The sequence below is a fragment of the Dendroctonus ponderosae genome, unplaced genomic scaffold (genome assembly GCF_020466585.1).
Source record: "Dendroctonus ponderosae isolate FM_Combo_2020 unplaced genomic scaffold, Dpon_F_20191213v2 Dpon_F_20191213_10, whole genome shotgun sequence".
Classification (NCBI taxonomy): Eukaryota; Metazoa; Arthropoda; class Insecta; order Coleoptera; family Curculionidae; genus Dendroctonus; species Dendroctonus ponderosae.
In genome coordinates this window covers 325,594-340,674 of record NW_026017111.1, presented here as the reverse complement: position 1 = coordinate 340,674, position 15,081 = coordinate 325,594, and the positions used below count along the sequence as shown (strand labels likewise).

The 15,081-nt window shown below is 40.7% G+C and overlaps 5 protein-coding genes across 8 annotated transcripts in view; 2 read left to right on the top strand and 3 right to left on the bottom strand.

Annotated features, from left to right (window-relative positions):
* LOC109537240 (glucose dehydrogenase [FAD, quinone]) overlaps positions 1-15,081 on the top strand; it is a 386,158-nt gene that overhangs the window by 68,235 nt on the left and 302,842 nt on the right. The window lies entirely within an intron of this gene.
* On the top strand, positions 711-1,513 carry LOC109537218. Its single transcript, XM_019903831.2, has 3 exons — positions 711-946; positions 1,030-1,109; positions 1,250-1,513. Exons 1-3 carry the CDS (start codon positions 929-931, stop codon positions 1,365-1,367), a joined length of 216 nt encoding a protein of 71 aa, XP_019759390.1. The 5' UTR covers positions 711-928; the 3' UTR covers positions 1,368-1,513.
* Positions 1,429-6,392, bottom strand: LOC109537215 (ceramide transfer protein). Of its 4 annotated transcripts, XM_019903827.2 has the most exons (9): positions 5,956-6,390; positions 5,784-5,900; positions 5,101-5,347; positions 4,811-5,043; positions 2,761-2,928; positions 2,469-2,700; positions 1,883-2,085; positions 1,690-1,822; positions 1,429-1,630 (listed from the first exon to the last, which is right to left on the bottom strand). In XM_019903827.2, exons 1-9 carry the CDS (start codon positions 6,160-6,162, stop codon positions 1,503-1,505), a joined length of 1,668 nt encoding a protein of 555 aa, XP_019759386.1. In that variant the 5' UTR covers positions 6,163-6,390; the 3' UTR covers positions 1,429-1,502. The 4 variants fall into 4 exon arrangements, with proteins under 4 accessions (XP_019759386.1, XP_019759385.1, XP_048518053.1 ...); XM_019903826.2 differs by having other exon boundaries at positions 4,811-5,347; positions 5,956-6,392; XM_048662096.1 differs by lacking the exons at positions 4,811-5,043; positions 5,101-5,347; positions 5,784-5,900; positions 5,956-6,390 and adding an exon at positions 4,643-4,770.
* On the bottom strand, positions 6,669-10,263 carry LOC109537216 (digestive cysteine proteinase 2). The gene is made up of 11 exons (XM_019903830.2): positions 9,988-10,263; positions 9,461-9,557; positions 9,095-9,315; positions 8,842-8,974; positions 8,675-8,790; positions 8,391-8,618; positions 8,128-8,310; positions 7,953-8,079; positions 7,255-7,363; positions 7,015-7,202; positions 6,669-6,963 (listed from the first exon to the last, which is right to left on the bottom strand). Exons 1-11 carry the CDS (start codon positions 10,028-10,030, stop codon positions 6,774-6,776), a joined length of 1,635 nt encoding a protein of 544 aa, XP_019759389.2. The 5' UTR covers positions 10,031-10,263; the 3' UTR covers positions 6,669-6,773.
* LOC109537248 (synaptogenesis protein syg-2) overlaps positions 11,912-15,081 on the bottom strand; it is a gene marked incomplete in the record, with an annotated part of 105,321 nt that continues 102,151 nt past the window's right edge. The window contains 5 exon segments of the mRNA XM_048662093.1: positions 11,912-12,440; positions 13,129-13,256; positions 14,290-14,415; positions 14,472-14,684; positions 14,743-14,901. Of these exon segments, the coding sequence (XP_048518050.1) occupies positions 12,297-12,440; positions 13,129-13,256; positions 14,290-14,415; positions 14,472-14,684; positions 14,743-14,901 (770 nt within the window).

The following is a 15,081-nucleotide window of genomic DNA, read 5'->3' as shown; positions in this document are numbered from 1 at the left end:
ATATGGGGCTCGCATTTGTTGCCGTCAACACCAAAGCCGTTATCTACAAAATTAAATCTTGCCTACTACTTGCTCATTTTTCCGGGAAATGAGCAAAAACGGGACGGAAAACATGAAATTTTGCAATAATCTTGCACCACCCTTGCACAAAACGACGATAATTTTTCTAATTTCATAGACAACAGAAGACTGTATTTTTACTATATAACCCCCCCTGAATTTAAAGCTGGATCCGCCCCTGATTGGATTGGAAATTGATAAAACTATCCTAAATATATCAGAATAATCCAAAGAAACTATACAACATACAACTTACGAAAATTGTTGCGAGGGTATTCATTCTTGCGGATGAGCGTCAAAACACCAAATAGCAGGTTAATTCGCCACAAACACGCCGTCTTTGCGCGAAGCGAAAGTGGTTGTAAAGTGTGCGGCCCTGAATTCTACCATTCCTCATGGGTGGAATGGATGATTGGGAAATATCCGAGAAAATGTATTTCATAAAGCAATTATTGACAAAGCGACAGGTATTGCATTTGCAGTCTCTTAATTGCGCAAGCCGCATTAATGATGATGGCTTTTGGCGACCCAATAAATTAATTGCGCAAAAATGTGCCAATAGTTGGATGGCGAGGGCGGTTTAAGAAGCGCGCGGTTGTAAACAAATTTCTTTGAAACATTTCCGCCCCGAAAAATGGAGTAAAGCAGGCCGCATTTGCAGTACTCAACGGTTTTTACATTCTTCAATTGGTGCGTACCTGCAGAACCAACTGGCCGCTGCCAGCACCAGCGGTTTGCCTTCCACTTCTTGCGCGCCAGCACTTTCACTTTTCTCCTGCGTGATTCTATTCCCGTCCGCTGTAGAACGGTGATACTTGCGAGCGCGTACGGCCCCTTTATAGTGAATTGTTAGGGCAGTGGCGCAAAAATGAGGGCAGTACTTTTGGTAAGTAACGGTGAAGTGCTCAGAATTTGTGAACTCAAGCTACTGCGAACAGGCGGAATTACTGAGGGTGAAACATTTTGTAGGTTTCTTTTCTGATCCTGCTCTGTGCAATGCTCTCAGATGCTATACAGCCCAAGGCGCCCAATTTCCAGTACTTTGAACGGTAAGTGGCAAAGTTCCGGAAAACTCCAAAATTTTGGTCAGATATTGGCAACTTTCACTTGTGCAAGTGAGTGAAAGTGATCAATAGCCAAAACAGAAATAATCGCGTGAAAAAGGTGTTTCACTGTTCTAATATTTTAGGCCCAAGTATCGATACCCTTACTACGACTCAAATGGAGTAGGACGGCTGCTTTACGGCTATGGAGACGACAAACTTTATCAGTACAAAGTTTTCACCCCCTTGGAAGGCATCCACTAAACTCCGTTAAGTTTCTTCACCGATCTAGTCGATTAGTTGTAGTTGCTTGATACTCAGAGCCTAACATAAAATAACATTTAATAGTAAATGTATAAATAATAAAGATAAAACAAAATATGGTTCAGCTCTTAGGAGTTAAAACATCAGCGGTTTGTTCTTTGTTTGATTGATCACGTATGAGGTGAAGCGCTTTAAGAATTTTGGGTACTCTCGCTTGTACACCGCCCTCAGCACTGATGCTGGTGCCCAACCGCCCGGGTTCACTGCAAATCAATCAATTGCTTTGCAAATGTCCGATTTACCCGGAAAACTTCTCACTTACCCACTGAACAATAGGTGATTTTACAGGACACATTGTTTCGGGTAATCGGGGCCCCATCCTTGGGCGGATGCACTCTGGTCTGACACAGAAGACATACCGTTAAGTATATCCGGACGCACTTTCCCACATTGGCCTAAAGGAGAAAATGAGCCTTAGACCTTTTTTCTCTTTGCCATCCTCAGGCCTCTCTTACCGGGTGTTCAGGGCTTTCTGTGGAATTGTTCACAACAGTCCATATATCAGGACCGTCGCGGTCCTGATCGTTGGGCAATTTCCTCATGTGCGACCAAAAAACCACGTCTCTTTGACTGGCTGGCCAGATTCTCTTGTGGGTTTGCAGGAAAACGAGCGTATCGTCTGATATTGTTTCCAGTACGGTCATGTGTTCCAGGGTCGCTAAAATAACACATTATGGGATTTTTAAAGTGATTGACTGAATCTAAATAATTAAAAGGAACACGCATTGGTTCACACAGCAAAATCGCAAGTTAAAGGATTCCCTTTATCTCCAACTCGGATCCTAATGAAAATTTGCCAGCTCAAACTTAAAACCTTTCCTTTTCCAGCTGCTACTCGTTCTAGGCGGAGTTTGATCCTTTTATTTAACAAGACCGCAAGTTAGGGGAAATTCAGAATTACAAATGAGTGAGGGATTCCACACTTTCTCAGAGAGAACCTCAGTTCATTGACTGAGTTTACAAGTAAGAGTAGATAAAATACATAGTAAATCACTCACTCATCGAATCACACGAAAGAATGGAGTGTCAAAAAGTACTTACTTTCCCAGTCGTAGCGATACTTGGGGTTAAAAAAATAATCGCACACTTCGTGCCCCGTAATGCCCTTGACCACATGTACGGCTTTCAACGGATCCACCACCATGCCATCGACTTCTTCCTCCCGCCGGTACATTTTCATTTCGCCGTCTTCTGCAAACAGTTGCCAGCCGGTGCCGCATTCGCCGATGCCCATTCTAGCCATGGCCACTTGTTGCTTCACCAAGCGATCCACCTAAAAAAACCTCGAGGTTCAGGTCTGGAGTGTTTGAAGGCCATGACGAACACTTCTTACCTCCGGCCACAATCTGTGCTGAATAGCTGGAGATGTTGGGGGTGGTGTGATTGGGATTTGACCGGTTTTCAATTTTTCTCGCAATTCTTGTTCTTCTTCCATTTTGTCTAGGCCCGATTCCACTGCGTCGTAGAACTCATCGTCCGCGAGGACACTATGAGGTCCTTCCTAGAACAAAAAAACACGGTTGTAGGTTTTGTATTCAGAAAAAATCTGGATTATTTGCGCTTTTGTTTAATGTACTAGTAAATTTTATTTCGTTTTTTTTGTGGATTTTTTACGGTTTGTCGATCAGACTGTTTGCAATTGAAATTCCGACCCACTTAACACCTAAGCACGTCTATGGTAATTAAATGGCGCGCTAGATTAGCGGAAAATTTCCCATAAACTTGAAAAACTATGTGCAACTAAGTGGAAATGTCTGTTTATTTATAAACAAAGCCATGTTTGCTGCATCAATATACTTAGCCGCTTATTCGGATAGTTTTCCATATAAGGGATATATTAACTTTCTTCGGTATGGCCGCTGCTCTTTTAAAACTACACATTAACAGTATTGATTGCGATTAATTAAGCAGAATTCACGCAGGTTACAACAGAACCAATTCGTCGCGCTACTAAGTTTCTTAAATGGAATTGAACTATATGTACCATCAAGGCCGAGTCAGATCAACAATTTTATCAAATACTTCGCCGATTTCTCAATAATTTGCTTTTGTTGGGGACTTTTTTAAATGTTTCTAAACGGAATTTTGAATAGTAGCTAACTAAAACCTTAGCTACCTACTTGATACTCAATTGACACTCAACACAAATGGATTTAACGTGTTGCCCTCCACGCTAATGTTTCCGCTGATCTAAAAGTGTGTATGGTGTATGATGGTACTCCTATCGATTCAGTTCATCAACCGGGGTTTTAATCAGCCACAAAACCAATTAAGAGCAGCTCAAGCTATAAAACACAATTGGAATAATCACCGTGAGTGAGTAAGTCGGCAAAAATGCCTTGACGAAAGATGTGTGGAAACTGCGGTTACAAAAACATTTGCGGTTCATTTTAGTTTAACGCATAAATTTGTACAACTTGCCTGATAAAAATGTCGCATGATAATAAATGTTTTAGTCAACATACCCTTTTAAAATAGCGAAATTTCATGTTAGTTTTTCAGAACTAATCGAAATGAATGGGACTCACAACGCGACGGCACGCAAAATACTCTCGAAGCGAACGGTATCACGCTCAACTAACTACTGGCTTGTTTTATTTATTCAAGTACACATTGTCCGACGTCTATTTTTTTATTCATGACTTGTCATCAATTTACTGGGTCTATGTTGCCGAGCATATTTGGCGGATTACTACAGACAGCCATTTAGTACAAGGCTTTACAACAACACACTTAACTGATTTGATGCCAAAGATGAGGCTAGTGAAGATTTGAGATCGATAGGAAACAGATCTTCTAGCTGAAAAACTGTATAAAATATCCTGAAGATGACTAGCAAGCAAAACAGCAGGGTTTATAGATGGCTTTGTTGCCATCCAACCAGGTTTATGCAGGGTGATGGCGTTTTTCCCATTACCATTGCGTAAATACTTGTTGCTTTACGCAAAAACCAACGAATGTCTCAGGGTAAACTGAAAGGCGAATGGAAAAACGGAATCACTTTAATCAATCGAGGACCGTTCGAAAGTGTTTAATTTTTGTCAATTAACAGACCTAAATGCCATAAAAGTGCCAGCTGCAGCGGCATTGAACGCATTCGGATTTCACTTGGGCAATGTTAACAAGCCAAAAATGAATGGAAGCAGCCTGATTGAAGAACTGCAATTATGCAATATGTGTTGAGAAAAACCTCATAGACATGATCACTTACCCACCTGCCGACAGTTGGATACCAAAGTGAGCAACAATTTAAGCCGTTGCTTTCTGGATTCCATTTACCCAGAAATCGGACCAAATCAACGAGGGAGAGTAAATCGAATTTCGAACAAACCAGGCCAAAAAAGTCATAAATGACACCGAGACCCGTTCCAAGTCATTCTCACCTCTAGATCCGGGCCAGGATGCACCGTTCTGGACTTCTGCAGCTGCTCGAAGTACTTCTGAGCCAGCACTTCGCAGTGCTTCCTGCGCTCCTTCTCTCTGTCGAGCCGCTTTCTCCAGGACTCTTCTCGTTGCACCACCAGCTCAGAACAATGCGATAAAGTATCGATTACTGCCGCAGTGGTTGTTTTGAATGTGATCGACTCTCCTTTGAAGTCAACCGCCGGCGGGCTCTCTGTATGAAAACAAACTGGAATGCTTTCATTTGGTAATTCGGGTTGAAGAGTCTTACCTTTACTTTGAGATTCCTTTCCCAAGTCCAGCTCGACGCACGAATCAAAGTACTTCTGCAATGTGTCGATCTGCTGGCTAAGAATGTCTCTGTAGGTGTCAATTTCGGCGAGTTTTTCCCTCAAAGTTCTCGAGCCTTTCTTGAAACTGCTTCCAGACGCGGTGCTGTGGTTGTTCGACTGCAAGCTCACTGACGAATCGTGTCTTTTCAGGCTGGTTTCTGATCCGGTCGCATATCCAGATTCAACCTGAAAAACGTTTTCTGCTTAAGAAAAATCCTGTTATGTCCTTAACCCCTTCAAAGTGTGTTTGATTTGCTATAGCATGAATAATTAACAGTAAACCTGCGGTTGTACATGTCTAACTTGCAATACTAGGAGACACTTGTATCAAATATCAATGCTTCCAGCTCATATAGTTTCAAGCGAGGTTGACTTTCCGCAGGTGAAACTGATCCCTACTTGAACCTTGAAAGCATTTTACACGAAATGCAGTTATAAACAATAAATCTCGTACCATTGGTTAAGCACTGTAATGGGCAAACATATGCTGGCCCTTTGACTCAAAACTAGTTAAGGGTTGCGCCTGAAAAACATATCGAAACAAGCTCCCCAAAGCGCTATTTTAGTGAACATATGTGCACAGTGTTGCATAGTGGTATTCGAAGATTTGCCTGCGTCTTACCCTGCAAGATTCCAAAGCCTCCAGCCAGCCCTGCTTAATTTCAACAGAATCAGCCCGCAGATACCAAACGCAGTCGTTCACAGCCACATCAAATCGACACTCGTCGAACTCGTGAGGCTGCAAAATCACAACGGTTTTCGGTTGCTGGGACACTCCCGGCGCCTCAACTTGCCTTTATCACAGCCTTGGTGAGCGACAGCGCTCCCCTGCAGCCATAACCTCGTTCGTGCTCGCTTCTATAGTAGGATAAAGTGCCACTTTTCAACACAATATAACGATCCTGCCAGCCGTGGATGTAGTTGGTCCATTTGCTTAAAATGCCTGCGAATTCCGTTTGATTTTCCGCATCAGAATCCTCACTACTATGCCCATCCGCCATGCTACCTTCGTGGAACTTGCTTTGGGGGGGCTTTTCGGCTGCTGCGCCTATTTTTACGGCTCTGGAATGTTCTTGGGATTATTCCGCGTAAATAATGGAATCTATCATCTTAATTTGCATAGGAATTTGGTTTATCTCGACCAAGGTGCGCATCAAAACACTAAATCAAAACAATTATTGGGTAAAAACTTGACGCTTGCATAAAACGTCATCTATGCAGAGACAAGGCATAAGTAAGGTTAACGATTGCAGCAAGCAGCCTTGCCGTTAATCTTTTCTAATTCACTCGTGCTCGGCAACCAGCAAAACAAATTTCCGAATTATTTACAGGGTGTTTCATAAAAATGGCGGTCAACTTTTAGGGGGTTGTACCGATTATTGATATTGCGCCAGCCAATAATAATTTCTGTTTAAAAAACAGGTTTTTTGACTATTTTCAACACAAATTTTACTGTAAAAACCTTTTTCGGGCTGATAACATTAGCGTGCATTATTTCTATAAATGCTAATTTTTATATTTTTATTAGGATCCTTAAATTTGTACGATTTTTGGGGAGCTACATTGCTACAGTTTACGCAGTGCTTTATCAGTTATATCAGTTAAAAGTCCCTTATTCTAATGTAACGTAAGTCGGGGCGCTCATAACTCCGCAGTTATTGTTCTTGGAGGACATTAGAACGTATCCATCGTTACCCCAGTAGTTGGACCAGCTGTTCTTCACCAGCCAGTAGTGGTTTCCATTAATGCTTCCATAGCCCACGGCCAGCACTGCATGATCCAGCTCATCCACTTTGTTGTGACTAAAAAACTCTCTGTTTTGCTTCCTTTCTCCTACAGCGGCTGCTACTTACCATTTCTCCTCGAAGTAGACGCCGTTCGAATAGAAGCTGAACGTTCTCTGGCTGGCATCAATTGCCACACTAATAGGCCCGTGTTTGAAGATGGCCAGTCGGAGCGCGTTCTCATCGTTAGTGGTCACATTCGTCCAACTGGACAGCTTGGCTACTTTGGGCAGTTTATCGGCATGGCAATATCCATCCTGGAGAATCAGGGATTTGTTAAATGCGGTTTAAAGTCCAGTTCTTGCTCACCTGTCCTAAATACGGCCCATAATCCTCTTCAGTTGGAATGCCACCATGCTTTTTAATCCATTGGTAGGCCCTGAAGTCTTCTCCTCCATCGCATCCATTATTTCCAAAGCTGAAAAAATGTTTTTTTTATTCAATTTGATCAATAGCAACAAGGGCGGATCCAGGGGGATCATGATACCCCACCCATTCTCTATTCAACGATGCCAAAACGAATTCTGTGGCTTGAATGGTTCTTGAGAAACTTCGAAAAAAGCATCGTCATGTTCAAGTGGATTTGGCAACTCAAAAAACCACGCAAATCTAAAACTTCTCGAATTCAAGCATTTTTTGAGAAAACTGCCAACATTTCCTTATCGATGGTCCACTTTCTAAAAAGGCCATTTATTTATGCCTAGAATGACGTACAAATGAGTGTTCTTGCTCATTTTGCCTCCGAGAAATGAGCAAAAACGGGACGTAAAACATGAAATTTTGCAATAATCTTACGCCACCCTTGCACAAAACGAYGATAATTTTTCTAATTTCATAGACAACAGAAGACGGTATTTTTTCTACATAACYCCCCCTTGAATTTAAAGCTGGATCCGCCCCTGAATAGCAACCTATGTTGAGAATCTTTTAGATAACATTTCAGTTTCTAGATGTTTATGAAACAGAAAAAGCCCTATTGAATTTAATGGTTTGTATATTCAACTCACCCCCAAGAGCAGTCGATTAAAGCCTGCTGCGATAGTCGCACTAGATGGCCTCCGTTTTTCAAAAAGAATGCACCTTCTACGGTGCCGATGGTGCCAAATGACCAGCAGGAACCACATACCGATTGGTCTGAAAAACGAAGTTTAATTTGAGGAATTTTCCGAAAAGTTTCTTTACCTTTCACGGGGGTAACAGCCCCATATAGCCTCCAGTCCCATTGATCGGGCAGGTTGGAAAAGTCCTCGCTGGTATAGGGGAAGGGTAGACCTCCATTGTACTCTTTGGAATAGGTTTTGCCTCGCAGGGCTTTAAGTTCCGTTTCAGTTTTGTCGGCCAGATGGTTAACGCTCAAAGAGAATCCTGCACAAGTGGGAGAAATAATCATGTCCTACTCCTCATGAGTAACAAACTCACTCTCAGCTCTCAGTCCTGTAACTTACCAACATTCTTCCTGTTGTGGGAATGGATAAAGCGTACGTTTTGCCGGAAAATCTCCATGCGAAGCAGCCGCTCATTTTGGTTGGTGTAAATCCTTCGGTGCTTCTTCGTGAACTTGTTGAATTCGAACTCAAGATGCCCAGTGGTTTCGGGCTTGATGAATTCCGCCATCGGGTTGAAAGTGTAAATGTGCTTATCGCCCGGTCCAGAAAATCCTTGGCATTTCAAGCCTAGAACCAGTCAAGTTCTGGAAATTTTGAAACCGTCGCTAAAATCAGAGTCTTACTGGTATCGATGCTGAATATTTCCGAATCAATCGGGCTTATGTCGAACTCGTCATATCGCAAGAAGTAGTGGTCGTAATGGCTGCCCAGCAGGGAGTTGAAGCCCCTCATTTCGTATCTGGAAATTGAGGGTTTTCAGTGGGAGTTTCGCGAGAGTTGCTAGATTTACCTCACGGGAACTGCGATTTTTTGGTCGCCATCTTCTTTGAAAGTCACCCAAAGGAAGTACTTGTTTTCCTTCTCACCAACTGTGGTGGTCAGGTTCCATTTTTGTGTTTGAATGCCTTCGATCACTTCATCACCTGTAACAACAACTCGGTTAGTGGCAGAGCGATTCTCAATACAAAATTAAATAAGCAATTTTCCTCAACGTCTACTTTACAGGAAGCTGATCTGAAGACATGAAGCACTTAGTAACTTGCCAAGATATTCAAATCCTTTAAGCTCAGGGAGGACAGTTTGGGGACGAATGGGTTGTTCTTGGCTTCCATTCACTTGCAAGCAAGTTCTAATATTCACTTCTTCTTCGGTTGTAACCGGAGCAATTTTCAAGCTGGTTCCCGACCCATCCTTGCCCAATTGGTACGTCTTGACCATGTCCCCATAATAATCGATTCGTGATTGTTTATTTGGACCATCGTACCTAAACATCAATTATAATAATAACAATCAACATATGTATAAGTTCAATATTTGTACAAGATTATTCGAGAAATGTTTGGCTCGCCAGAGCATTACTATTCAAGTTATCTTGGATTTTTTCATTTTCTTCTTCGTTATTCACTTACCAGGTGGAGAACGGCTCAGCGAGTTCAGCGTAGGGAATAAATATGACACCTTTTACTGAATAAACGTCGCTCCAAACGGGCAGATCTATTGCAGAGGCTGAAAAAAATATTTTAAGTACTGATCATCTAGGACTTTGTTGAATCATTCGTTCCATACAAAATCAAACTTGACAATTGCACAATAAAAGTGTGTTGTTGGTGCAGGCAAACTAGCCCTGAATCTACATGGCGTTCAATTGTCGTGGGAAAGCAGACGCCTTTCCTGTGCTCTCATTGGTTGTAATCGGGCGTCCGTTGTTATTCATGTGATGCGTTTAAGTGAAAATGACCGTTTGCACCAATGCGTTTATATGTTTGGTAAAACCAAAAGTTCCTCCGATGGAGTTCAGTGAATACCCAGTTGCGCAGTAATAGAATGGAAAAATCACGCACTTTGAACTTGATTGCCAATAATGTTAATGTTTTGTTGTCGATTCCTATCTAGTCAATGAAAAACGTACTTTGATTGCTCCAGATACTGTACTTACCAGTGAAAAATGCTGCGGCGCAAACAAGCCCCTGCAGCCACATTGCTGCGTGTAAAGTCGGACTTTTTAAAACAACCGTCGTTTAGTTATTGCTTGAGTAAACTAATTGAATCGCGACTGATCTACTTATTTAGCTGATGTTTATTTTCCTCTAACCCCTCGCGGTTTTATCAAATGACCCCCATTAGCTGACTACCGCAAATGTGAACCAACTACAAAGCTTTGCCTAGAGAAACGAAAGAAAACCACTTCCAGCAGGATTGATTAATCTCCTCGCCACTCACTGTTTAAAGCTTTCTTTATCATCAAGTTTCTTTGTGTATTGATCATTGGCGTACTATTGAACGTTCCGAAAATCAATTTTTCAGCTTGTGATATGTAAATTGCATCGCTGGCAGTAGAGGGCAAGAACTTTCCAAACTATTCCTTTGGAGTGAAGGTGGCAAACGGTGGATATTTTCATTCAGAATTAGTTAAGTTTTTAGATTGGGTTTCACAGGGTTGCAATCTACTCGGGAAACTTGCTAAAACGTCCAAAAGACTTTCTCATTGGAGATTTTGCGTGGAAGACGAGCAATTTTGGTTTGGGTGTTAGTTGCGGTGACGCCAATGGAAGCGTGCTTTAATTACTGTTAACAGTGATTACCAGTAATGGATCTTATTTGTGGTTGGGTCAACGTCGAAGAACTTTGTCTATCTTTGACGCTTCTCGTCACTGAAACTAATTGAAAACAATGCAAAATTCCCACAACTCTCTAATGCAGAATTAGTCCCCGGTTTAGTTTACGAAATTAATAATTCCAAATTTCGAGTCATGGTTCTGCATAAAAATTCTATACACATAGAGTCTTTTTTGTCCCAAAAGATGCAAATGCAACATTAATGCTAATATAATTCGCATTTCGGTTTTCAAAACTAATTATAAAATTGATTTCATCCGCTGATTTTACTATATACAGAGTGTCCCATTTAACGCAATTAGTGTCACTATGTGCGCAAGACAAACAAAATAAATTAATTTGAATGAAGAAGAAGAATGTACGCACATAAATGCTAGTGAAAATAAAACAGCATAAACACAACATGCACACCAATTTTTTTCCTCAAGAACTGATGAATGTTTTAACGCTTTATAATTTATAGCAAATTCATTTCTAGGTTTCAGTCATTTATTGTCTCTATTTATCAATCAAAATACGTTTCGGTGTAATTTTACACCATCATCAGTTTTTATGTGTAGCGTTGTTGCTGCTTTAAGCCTTGGCATGCATTTCTGAAATTGATTTGGAATTGAAACACAGTCAGGAAAGTATATACAATAAATTATAGCTTTAAGCAACATGTTTTAAATGTGAATTGGTCTTTGTAGTTTGTGTAAATTTTAAATCTGATGATGGCGCTGCTGTCTCGCCGAAACGTTACGAAACATTTTTTGTTTCACTCTGTGGCTGAGACCCAGGAAAGATAAGAATATAATAACAAGCACACGCAGTCAGGAAAATAAATTAAATTATCATGTTTTCTTAATGTAAAAATGCTTCATTGGTTGATCATTCTAATTCATGCAACGAAAATTAGAAAAAATCATTTTCTTTTGTTAATTCAATGTTTAGTCAAAAGTGGTAATGTTTAGGAATTAAAAAATAACAGTGCAACAAAATATGAACTTCTTTAAACTCTCTCTTCAAAAATGTTTTTCGTTTAATTTATTGTGCTTTATTTCGTTTATCTTTATCAGCTAATTATACTGTTTGTTCCATGGACAAATTACATGAACTATTTCATAATCAAACGGTGATTAGTGTATAGAGATCGTGACTTTTTATGCACCTTTTACGTGCGCAATGGCTTACTCGTTTAATTGAAACCGATAGAAAAATTCCCAAATTCACATTTACTATGCTTGATAAATCAAACTCACTGGTAACAATCATATAAATTAGTGTCTTTATTAATATTATATTACATTTATCCAATTTAGGTCTATATTTTACATTCGTCGATTTACTATTTACAACAGGATTTGCACTTAGTGTTACAACAGTTTAGGATCTCTAACATTATTGATAGGCTCTATGTTCAAACAGTCGTAGTTGGACTATACGGAACGGGAAACTCGGCTTTGGGGTTTTTTCCAACTGAATTCCTATATAGTTTAGTCAAGCTCAAAGTCACGCCATTTACAAGAAACATTTTATCAAAGTAACATAGATTTCATTGTCGTAGAGCACTTTAGACACGAAGTTTACAAGTTATCTAGTTCACAGTCACATTGTCTGGAAAAACAGCAAATTTCTCTTTGGAACCACTTAAACGCAGCTTTCTGGACCTGGTATATTGTCGGTCAGGATGTGTTGTTCCCTCCTAATGGTTGCAAATGATCCATAGGACACGTCTCGAAGACGATTTCTGGGTCTCCCGAGGGTGCTGCTGATGTCACAGTTGGAATGCGACTGAAAATGATACATTCGCATTAAACTTTAAATTAAAAGTATCGTCTTAAGTTAAAACTTGGGCCGTTTTTTAAACACTTAAAGCCCTGAAGTAGTGCATCTTTTTCGTGCAAACTTTGCTTAATTCTGCTACGCCAAAGCTTCCAACAACTTTCCAACTAATCCAAAGCACCATGAAAAACTGCACTCAGAATGGATTTTCAAGGAACTAATTGATTTGCAAATGAAACTTTTTTGTTCACAGAACCGACTTTGCTTAATTCTCCTCAAAGGCCTCCAACTTTTCACTTCTTTTCGCTTTTCTGTAATAAATTCCCCTGCAAAGCCCCACGTAAACTTCCCCAAACAGCCGCAAAGACATTGTTTTAAGCAATAATAAATCGGTTAACCCTCAGGAAGATAGAATGTTCTAATGATGCGGTGCTTTGGTACTATTTATCTAATTGTTTTAAGGATTGTTTTCATACATATATGAAACATTGCCGTTGGATGCCATTTAGATTAAGCATATTTTAATGAAGCCCTGTGGTACTATTTAACTAATTGCATCTTGATGATTGCTTTTCATACATATACAGGGTGTATATAACTAGCTCTCAAGATAGAGAACCTGCAATTGCAACTTTAGTCTTTAGAACTATTTTCAATTAAACGTTTTTAAAAATCATAATTCGCTCGTTTCACTCACCTGTAAATTGGAGAACGATTTTATCTGGTCCGTCACCATCCTGGAGTCTCCCGTTGGGGTAAACAAATCGTTAGGCCGTGGAAGCTCGGGGGGAGTGACGTTCTCTCCACCTGTTTCAAGTTTGATTACTGTAGGGAGAAAAGCGTTACTCAATCCGGGCTACTTGGATGCTGTGTTGATTATGGACGATGATAGTGATGCAACAAATACAGCAAATCCGGGAAATAATCGATTTATTTGAGACTAGAATTAACTGAAAACGACTATCGACTAATCAACAATAACAGCGCTTAAGTAAGGAAAATTTGAGACACTTCAAAAATGCATTACCGCTCTCGAAGCAGGCTTTTACAGTTGGATTTCCATTTCTCCATAGTGGCCTGACTATCGTTCTACGCCTATGAAACTAATACAGTGCGTTTCCATATTCGTGCAACCTAGCGAAGCATAACAAAATATATAAATTCCTTTCAAATCTTGTTTGTGTTTAAGTCTTTTTAGCCAAGTGGTTTTAGATTGGCGAAAATGTGTTTAGTGGGCGCTCAAATTTGCTCGATGGTCAAGACGATTTATGACGAAAAATGTGGTCATGTAAATTTCCGTTTGTATCTACAAATACCTCACAGCAAAACACAAACAGGTTTAAAAACGAATTAAACAACAAAACTGGCGAAACTAGAACAATACAATAACTTCCCTATCTACTTCCAAGTTTTCTATAAAAATATGGGTTGCTTGACTGGTTTACATACATTTAGGACGGATTGAACGGTACATCAAATGGGCATTCTCATATACAACATACATATATTTAATTTTTATATATATTCTATTATAATAAACATATACTAGCTACTGCATTCCTGTAAAGGGCTTTGGACGAAGTCTGGGGACTACGGGTTCAGATTAGCATTGCTATTAATCGTTAATTGTGCAAATTACCACGAAGCAGAAGTTGCACCAGGACAAACTCCTTAGTCTGTAACTCTCTCAATTTAAGCTTATTGCTAAGTCCAAACTTCGCCCAACGTCCATGTTTAGTTACTGATTAAGACCTAATCATCCATCATACATTGTCGAAATGTTGAAATGTGGTGAAATGTTTGGGGTGAGTGTGGCAATGGCCGGTATGTTTGTGGTGGCATCGACACGTGCACTCACCTCGAGGAGTATTCAAGATGTCCGGCTGTCTTCTGGAGTCATTGGCGAGGTTGTCGTGAGAGGGATAAGCTGGCGAACAGTCAGCTGCAGGCTTCACAGTGTAGGCAACTACATATCGATTGTCACCTGCAGCAGGTAGAAAAAGCGTTTGCTGCGCAAATGCTGGAATTTTCGGAAAGTACCTGTATTGATCTCCAACATGGAGCCCTGGCGCGACTTGGAAGCAGGCTTGGAGGCATCCAGCGCGATGTGGTGGGGGCAGTGGTTGCGACCATCGCAATGTCTTTTTCGTCGCACCGCAATCACCACGATTACCAAGACCGCGATTCCAAGCGTCAGCAAGGAGCCAGTGAGGAGGCCGGCCAGAGGAACCAGACTCATGTTGGAACTGCCATCTATTGAAACGGGATTTGAAAAATCCTCTTCTCCCACATCTACCAAGCTGCGACTGACCTGTTCGCTTCTCTGCATCGTTTAGTGTGATGTCGTCCAGCACCAGCTTCTCGCTTTTTCCTTTTGCGTTGCTGGCGTAGACGAAGATGCGAAGGGATGGAGGAGAAGGTAGGAGATCGCCCAGGTCCAAGTGGAACGTTGGGTTCTCTGTGTCTGAAACTGTTTCAAAGACCATTACTGCAGCCTCAGACCTCTGCTCGGATACTAAAATGGGGAAACAACGCGACTCTTGTAGGTAACATGATAATAACATCACTCTTGCACACAACTAAGCATTAACACCATTATTGAACTTTTAACAACATGTGTAAAGTCAACTTACTTTCAATACAATGACAA

Coding starts and splice junctions, on each gene's coding strand:
- LOC109537218 (XM_019903831.2), top strand. Junction 1,110..1,249: donor AATTTCCAGTACTTTGAACG/GTAAGTGGCAAA, acceptor CTAATATTTTAG/GCCCAAGTATCGATACCCTT.
- LOC109537216 (XM_019903830.2), bottom strand. CDS start 10,030: ATGTGGCTGCAGGGGCTTGTTTGCGCCGCAGCATTTTTCACTG. Junction 8,619..8,674: donor AATATTCAGCATCGATACCA/GTAAGACTCTGA, acceptor GACTGGTTCTAG/GCTTGAAATGCCAAGGATTT. Junction 8,311..8,390: donor CCACAACAGGAAGAATGTTG/GTAAGTTACAGG, acceptor CCACTTGTGCAG/GATTCTCTTTGAGCGTTAAC.
- LOC109537215 (XM_019903826.2), bottom strand. CDS start 6,162: ATGGCGGATGGGCATAGTAGTGAGGATTCTGATGCGGAAAATCAAACG. Junction 2,086..2,468: donor GTATCGCTACGACTGGGAAA/GTAAGTACTTTT, acceptor GTGTTATTTTAG/CGACCCTGGAACACATGACC. Junction 1,823..1,882: donor CAGAAAGCCCTGAACACCCG/GTAAGAGAGGCC, acceptor TTTCTCCTTTAG/GCCAATGTGGGAAAGTGCGT.